The sequence below is a fragment of the Physella acuta genome, unplaced genomic scaffold, assembly GCF_028476545.2.
Source record: "Physella acuta isolate Inbredline_101_S28 unplaced genomic scaffold, ASM2847654v3 ptg000361l, whole genome shotgun sequence".
NCBI lineage: Eukaryota > Metazoa > Mollusca > Gastropoda > Physidae > Physella > Physella acuta.
Window position 1 is genome coordinate 187,299 of NW_026731880.1, and position 9,239 is coordinate 196,537.

General features: G+C 34.3%; 1 protein-coding gene across 1 annotated transcript; it reads right to left on the reverse strand.

Moving 5' to 3' along the window:
• Positions 1-280: 280 nt before the first annotated feature.
• LOC131941416 (uncharacterized) lies at positions 281-7,638 on the reverse strand. Its single transcript, XM_059300662.1, has 2 exons — positions 7,581-7,638; positions 281-861 (listed from the first exon to the last, which is right to left on the reverse strand). The coding sequence occupies exons 1-2, from the start codon at positions 7,636-7,638 to the stop codon at positions 281-283; spliced, it is 639 nt and encodes a 212-aa protein (XP_059156645.1).
• Positions 7,639-9,239: the final 1,601 nt, after the last annotated feature.

Sequence of the window (9,239 nt, forward strand, 5' to 3'; positions counted from 1 at the left end):
AACATAATGTAATACATAGTATAACATTGATGCATAAAATATCAGTTCAATTGTGACTAATACAAAACGTTTAACAAAACTAGCGTAACAATGTCATGATGTCTATTTGTTAAAATCTTCAGAGAACTCTATTTTTTTGTCATTTACGCATTATTTTTGTTTCTTAGTCATGATGTCTGAGTGATGCGCTTCCATGTGGTGATAGAGACTGTGTTTTGGGAGGTTTACATCACAGAACGTACATTGGAAGATGGATTTTGCATGCTCTTCTAGGAAGTGTTTAGAAATAGACTCGTGGATTATTCCATCTTTGCAGTGGAAGCATTGCTTGAATTCCCGGTGTTCTGTATCTTCGTGACGTGTTAGTTCCTCGAGTGTTTGGTGCGAGTTCAGGCAGTAGCTGCATGTGAGGGGGTTTTTGGTTAGCGTTGTGTGTTTTTTTTTTTCCTTTAGTTGTTTTCCCTAGTTCAGTGGGGCTGGTTTGGTTTTTTCTTTTCATTGACGAGCTGGTTTCCATTTCTGAGGTTAGGTCTATTGGCCCCATTGTTGGAGGATCTTGTAGGTTGCTTGGTATCGAGGGTTGTGGTACAGGTGTTGCTGTATCCTGTGCTGTAGGTTGATTATTTGGCTTTGCGGTTGGTACAGCTTGTTGGTCCGGCTGCTCTTGGGACGCTGTTTGCTGTTGCGGAGGGGGTGTGACTCTTGGTGGCTCTGGTTCTGTTGTTTGTGAGGATAGGGGGCAGTGTTGAGTTGAGTCGCACGATTGACAAGCTTGACGTCTACCCGGTATGGCCACTAGTATGTTGACCGGTCTGTTTTTGTAGTTGAATTTGATGTAGTGTGGTATGATGCTCGGTGTGTCTGAGAATATGGTGAAATAAGTAAATAAAACAACCTGAAAATGCAAATGTGTAATCAAATGATGATTCAAGGGATTTTTTTACCCTCGGCGTTGTGGGTGAGAGAGGGGGACGGGGTGGTAGTTGTACACAGCATCAAAGATATGAACGTTAATGGCGGAACTAGTGCAGAACGTTAATCAATCGATATCTTCACCTGTATTTCAAAATATTAAACAATATAGCTACTGTGTTTGTGTTTGCAATTACAGTAATATTTCAACATAAAACAATGAAATATCTACAGTTTTAGATATTGTTCAAATAAAATAAATATTGTTGGCATACAGTGTTTCAAACATTTATTAATTTGACAGATTTTTAAAAATATTCTATTTATTTAATAAAATGGTATATTAAATAGGGTAATTATTTCCCTTGCACATAATCCAAAGAAGAAAAAAAAATGATTGGTAAATACTTATCTGCTTCGGAAATAAAACATTAAAAAATAAAGGTAACATTGTAACGAATCTAATGGATACATTTAAAATTAACTAAAATAGAAAATAACTTGCCATATAAGATACGTAGGCGTCACTTTTGGAGCTGGTCAAATGTAGCTCAATTTAAAGTTGTCTGTGTGTGTGTTCAATATGGCAGGCATTATGTTGATACAATCATTACTTAAGTTATTGAAACTGTCATTTAAAGTAGTGGTCGGAGTAGTCGAGTGACTGATTGCACCGAACCTCTTCTCTGTATTTTGAATCAGATCAAAGTGTACTATCTGTTAAGGATTATGTACAGAGGTCTTACCTGTAGCTTCAGTTTTTTCCTAATGTTAATCAGGTTCCCATCTGAGCTGGTTGGAAATAAGGACGTGCTACAGACTCGAATCGGGAATCTGAACAATGGCTAGATATAAAGGTCTAAATATGTGTGCGTTCTTTGTTGTGTTATGTTTTTTTTTTATGGTTTAAGCTATGTTTAAACTTTTTATTTTCTTAATAGGCCTACACATTGATTGTAAAAGTAATTGCCCGCAATCTTTTTTTTTGTATGTATGTTTTGAAGAATTATAAATTTTAACATTTAAAAAAAAACAAAACCTGCTTTTGTAAAAATGTTCTAAATATTATCAATTCGGCATAGCAATTTAGCTTTCGGTTATTTACCTTAACATCATTAATGAAAAGGAATAAAATGCAAACTTTAAATACTAATTGTCAATGTATAAGTACTATTATTTCGTTTATGGTGTGTATATAATGTTATCGTTACCTAAAATGTAACATTAATCTAAATAGACCATTATGTTCATGCAACAATTGGGTAAATGCATATTTCACTCTATAGGCCAGTGTGAATAATAGGACTAACATAAAACATATACACTTAAATGTTTATTGCAATATTTTTTGACATAGGAGAACGTTGTTCGGATTCGGCGAGCAATATTTCTAAGACGTACAATATGTATGTGAAACACAATTTTGTATACAGCAATAGCCCTTAGACATAGTGCTGACCTGACCTAGTTGAGTAGCTAGGGGAGGGTAGGTTGGGCGATGTCTTCGGGCGCCGACCCATGTGGGTGCGCCAACTAGAGTTGATATGACATACAGTCAAATTTAAGAAAATAGACAGCCATTTGGCTAGTCGGAAATATTGAATTGTTTTCCACATTACTTGTGTAACAAAAAAAATAAAACTTACACATGTCGAGATCGATATTTACATCTCACGTGAAGGGGTGGGGGTGTCAAAAAATTGGAAGGTCGCCCCATGTGAAGGAATGGGTCGTTACGTCACTGACCAGACCACACAATTCATTAACGAATCGATTTCACTGGTGGAAAATAAATATGGTATAATATGTTCTTTTTATAATAGTGTCCTGTTCTGCTTTAAAATTACCATATATGCAAAATATGACAGTTTGACTACACAATAAGAAAACCCAATCAAAAATGCCAAAAGCACAAAAAATATAAAAACAAAAATACCAACAACTCATCGAAATATACTAAAACGAATCAAACCTACAGCACTCAACCAACCAAAAATTGATTCTACATTTCTACTAAAACATTCTAGAAATTATGTAAGCACTGTTACGATCAGTCAATTCATATTTTGTAAACTTTCCCTATTACAATATATCTATATCAAATATGTTGCAAATAATGCACAACGACACCATTTATTTTTCTAATATGAAAAAAAGTTTTCCTAACAAAGCAGCCCTATAATGTGTCTGAACATTTGGTTTATAGAGAAACAACAACATGTTATCTAATTAATGTTAAGACAACACAAGGCACATGGGCAACAGCACGATACATGTAAACATTAGCCGTTTAATTTTTTTTCAAAAGGTAACATTTACTCGATGAATAATCTACATCAATATAAACACTTTTTTTCTAACAGTCCCCCTAAAATATTCTGTCACTGTCCGATCTGTTGTCGTTACAAACCATACGAATGTTTAAAGTTAAATAAAATATGGCTTACATTTAAGTTAGCATAACTGTTACAACTGTTATTATTGGTCGGATTATATGTATTCAATATTGATCAATATGTATTCAATACGGACTGGTTAATTGAACGTTTTAATCCCAATTTACAACTATGTCTAGTCCGTTTTGTGTTGCTACCGAGGAAACAAGGGCAGTGACCTAGTGTAAAGCGTATATATTTTAGTTATTGCCTCCCTTAGATCAGTCTTTAAAGTTTAAACTGTCGCTACATGGTTCCTAAGATCGTGTCCGTGTCTGAAGTACAGTTCTGTCACAGTCACCCATCGTCTCACGAGTTCGGCCTATCTGGTGATGTGAGTTGTCACGTCCGACTGACGTTGACTTTTATTTCTCCTTCACCACAGCGTTTCTTTCAAAGCTACACGAAAAGAAAAATGAGTTTCTTGATTCTAGAGTAAATAGACATCTAATGAACAAAAATAACGACGTTATTAATACTCAATGATAAAGATACCTGCATTACTACCTAATGTATTTATTTAATCTTAAAAGTGGTCTGTATGTAGAGTGTTTCTTTCAGACTTTTTAAGGGGTGGACGAACACTGATCAAAGTATATTTTTATATAAATATTTTATCGTTATAGGGGCGGGAGACTTTTTTTTCTTAAATATAAAGAAACATGTAATATGTATTGTCTTTTTAATGAAAAGGGACCAAACACGAAAAAGACAATGGAAATATCGAACTAACATTAAATAATTGATATTCTCACTCGTCATTTATATATGTACAAAAGAAAACTACAGTTTTTAATTTAGCAAATACAGATATGTTTTGAACAAAAACTAAACGCATGTCTACATTTGTATCATTATAATAACACTGTAAATACAATTTAAATATGTTATAACACACAAACTTTATGTCTGTTTCGTTTTTTTTTTCCAAATCTTTTACCGAACCTGTTATGACTATTACATACGTGATTACGTCACTCGCAAACACTCCCAAAAAAAGGAATCGGTAATAATGTAATAATATTATATGTATTGGTAAACTAAAATAACCTTGTGTGGCCGACAGTGTTCCTAATCATTTAGAAAAATATAAAATAAATTAAAATAGAAAATGTGTAACCATGTAAGATACGTAGACGTCACTTTTGGAGCTGGTGAGATGTAGCGCAATATACAACTTCGTGTGATATCATCAAGATGATATTGCACATAGCGTCAATGTGTACTTACACGGTTAGTTAACTCGTATTAATATAAATTGTATTATAAAGGCAAGCAGTTTACCTCTATATAGTTTACAATTTTTTTTCACCCTTTGGTTTTATATAGACATAGACTCAACTATTTAATTGTGTTATTCAATATTTACTTTGAATCATGTTTAAATGATTTAGACATCAAGCAGCCATAACATAATGTTTAGTTAACTTTGTTGTTATTTCTACTACATTAGACTATAAAGGTGGTCAACTCGCTACCACCCCCACCAGTCTGGTGAGCTATGGTTCACGAATGTTTACATTTATAGAGCCGGGTTGAACTAATGACGACTATAAGGGGCAGATAATTTAGTATTACACGATTTGAAACTAAGAGGAGATAACAATTTCTGCTAGATCTTTTCATTGCCGTCTGTAAACAGCTGCTTTCACTGGGCGGAAGGGGGGTGGGGGGTTGTGTCGAAGTCACAAGTTATGAATTGCTGATCAGCAGAAAATAAAACATTGTGTAAAATAAAGTGTACACGTTTACACCCGCACTACTAATTTGGCTTGCTAGATCCTGCCTGGTTCACAACAAAAAGCCAAACGATGCATCTAAGGTATAGTAGATGTCAGTGTTAAAGACCCTGATACATAATCATCAAGTTGTATTTACCAGGTATTGTATTTAAAGCCGTTTAATTATAACATTATCAGCAGTCTGTAAACATAAACAAAACGTGTTAAATGTTGTAGTTAATGGAGCCTTACTGATCATATAATACATGGGATATTTTAATTATTGTCAGTAAATAACATTACAATAGAACCCTCAAATTAGGGCAAATCAAACACAGTTCAAACCTTTTTCGCAAGACTTCAAACAATTGACGCACTACATACATAATTTCGTTTTTTAAATAGCCATGTAAAATATAAGGAGAGAATAACTAAACAAAGACTACAAGAAGTGAGGTGGCAAACCACAATCCTAGGTACCATCAGATAAATGTTTTCATAGTTGCAATGACAATAATAACACTTCGTAATAACTACATACTTTAAAAAAAAATAAGTTTGGTGGTTGTTTTTAAATCTAAACGATTTAGTATGTTTTTTGTTTGTTTGTTTGATGTAGTTGGTGGAAATTGTTATGTTGGTTGATATACATATAATTTAGGGTATAATGGGTCTATTCAATTGTGCTACCCTAGCGAAACTAGTATAGTTGTAGGTTTTTCTAGTTTTTTGTTTACTTTTTTCCCCATTAGTTTTGTACAGGTGCCTTTGTCTTGTATTGTCGGACTCTCTGTATATGTTATACCACATAGGTACAATCTGTATATTATTGTGATTGTTAATTTTTTTATATTTAAATCACCCTAACAGCCACAGTTTGTGAACATTTTCTGAAGGAAATAGTAGACGGTGAGAAAAAAAAATGATGAAACAGATCCTACAGTTCTAACCCCACGACTGCCGCATGTTCTTTTCTCAATGTCTGACAGCCATTTACTTTTTTTATGTGAGCACTTGCTTTTATCATAATTTAAGTTGATCTTACATTTTATTATAGTTTTGATTTTACCAAAGAAAATGTTGATTTACCAAGAGTAGTTACCTCCCTCTGCTAAATGCAATATTCATGTTTTCAAGGGAGACAATGCAAATCTGCCACAAATAGCAAGCCGGGTAAAATATACACAATTGTGTAATTAAACACCTTTTAATTTAAAACAGAGTGTAAAATTTTTATAGAATATACAAATAATTTACAAAAACCTTCAAAATGTTTAGTTTTACTTCCATTAATTATTAAAACTTTATTGTAATTTCAAAAATTGTAAGCCTTATATTTGTATTAACATTTTTTAAAGACATGCAATAAAATCTTATTAACTTTCTTTCTTTGAGTGGTTGTAAGTTGAAATTTTTTTTCTAATACTTTTGAGCAACATTTGAATTGTTCTCTTGCTTGTTTTTTTACGTCGGAAATGTATGTAACAAGTACTGTTATAAAATAACATTTATCCGTAGAAAAGGACACAAAAACATGACGTAAAACACGGAACATACGTTTAAAAAAAAACGTTATTGTTGAGGTATGAACTAATTAAATAAATAACGCCTCTAGGTACGTAAATATCTTTAGAGGTCATCCATATATGACGTCCAAACATTTTTTAAAATTATTTTGGACAACCTCCCCACAAAAGTCCACTTAATTCGCAAAAGTCTATTTTTTCAGACCACCCCCCCCCCCGTGTGGACGTCATATATGGATGACGCATTACATTCCCATGTGTATTACATTTTCTAACTAATTGCAAAATGAACATATTAAAGTCCTGTTACTTTGACAACATCCTCTCGGTCAACTCGCTTTCATGATTTTATAAAATAGAAGTTTAAAAATACTTGGAAACCCAGCCATGTTGCTTGCATCAAAAACTACGAGATTAGCACGTGAAAGGTGGGGGTCGTAAAATACTTTGTTGATCACTTCCCCCATTTGTTGGCTCTGATCTGTATATGATGGAGGAAGGTGAAGATGAACATGATACATTTTAGAGAGCATCAACTGCAACGTTCTTCTAGCTGTTTAAAATTCTAAGCATTGTGTTTGTTGCCATGTTTTTATCTAACTGTCTTTGGACAAATGTTAATGTATAACTATACTTGTTACATAGATAACCGAAATATAATCTCGTATCAAAACATGTTATGTTTTTTTCATTATCATCAATAGAACTAGACTTGACCAAAACATGAGCAACTAAACGTCCTTGAGATAATTAAAAAAAAACAGACTGGATCAAGATATTATTTTCAACTAGTGGCTTCTGAAAACACAGTTTCAAATTAAAGTTATTGACTGTGGTTATGGAAAATGGACAATAGATGTTGATTGAAAGGAAGATCACAATATTTTTAGGCAATTAAATCATTTTTATTTTGAGTGCTTGGTAACTCTAATTATCGATCAAAGTAAACTGTACATGCCACAGTAGGGATTATTTTTCAAACTCACAGATACCATGTACTTCTAAACTGTGAAGACTACATGGTCCACTGAACCTGATCTCCATGTTTCATACATTGATAATGTGATGCCAAGATAAAGATTTGAAGTCAAAAGGCCATTTATAAAATATAAGAAATTACGTTATATGAACATATTTAACGACTATAATGGCTGTTTATGACGGGAATAAAGTTTTTTTGTTACCCTCCATGGTCGGTCTACGACGTCACATAATATTAAGGGGATCGTTCGTCAATTTATTTATATATATATATCTCGTATAAGGAGAATTTCACTCAAGATCATCTTTTAGCCCTCGTCGAGGGCTTTGAGTCTGACCAACAGTTTTTCCATACGGCCTAGTCATCTTTAGTAGTGTATGCAAAAACGTAGCATGATGTACAGACATTAAGTAACCTAAAAATTGTGTTAAAATTTCCCTGTTTTTCCCATAAAATACATAGATTATATAGGGAAATACAACTGGTCAGTTTTGACCGCTTTACGAAGTTTTCCCAGATATGCCGAGTTTTTTGTGACACCCCTAGGTGTTCTTCTACCACCTCACAAAATATCAAGGGGGGTCGTCGGAGGAAATTTTTTTTCGTAATAGAGCTCATATAATGAGAATTTCACTCGCGGTCACTTTTTAGCCCTCGTCGAGGGCTTTGAGTGAAACCGACAGTTTTCCCTAAAGGTCAACCCATTGACCTAGGAGCATGCAAAAAATTAGCCAGATATACTGAGCTTAAGTACCCTAAAGTCTGCGTTGAAATGACCCTCTGTTTTTCCCATAAAATACAAAGATTATATAGGGAAATACAACTGGTCAGTTTTGACCCCTTTACGAAGTTTTCCCAGATATGCCGAGTTTTTTGTGACACCCCTAGGTGTTCTTCTACCACCTCACAAAATATCATGGGGGGTCGTCGGAGGAAATTTTTTTTCGTAATAGAGCTCATATAAAGAGAATTTCACTCGCGGTCACATTTTAGCCCTCGTCGAGGGCTTTGAGTGTAACCGACAGTTTTCCCTAAAGGTCAAGCCATTGACCTAGGAGCATGCAAAAAATTAGCCAGATATACTGAGCTTAAGTACCCTAAAGTCTGCGTTGAAATGACCCTCTGTTTTTCCCATAAAATACAAAGATTATATAGGGAAATACAACTGGTCAGTTTTGACCCCTTTACGAAGTTTTCCCAGATATGCCGAGTTTTTTGTAACACCCCAAGGTGTTCTCCTACCACCTCAGAAAATTTCAAGGGGGGTCGTCGGAGGAATTTTTTTTTCGTAATAGAGCTCATATAAAGAGAATTTCACTCGCGGTCACTTTTTAGCCCTCGTCGAGTGCTTTGAGTGTAACCGACCGTTTTCCCTAAAGGTCAAGCCATTTACCTATAAGCATGCCAAAACTGAGCCACATGTAAAGAGAGTAAGTGCCATAAAATCCGTTTTGAAATGACCCTCTGTTTTCCCCATAAAATACAAAGATTATATAGGGAATTACGACTGGTCAGTTTTGACCCGTTTCCCGATTTTTCCCGGACATGGCGAGTTTTTTGTGACACCCCAAGGCGTTCTCCTACCACCTCACAAAATATCAAGGGCGGTCGTCGGAGGAATTTTTTTTTCGTAATAGAGCTCATATAAAGAGAATTTCACTCG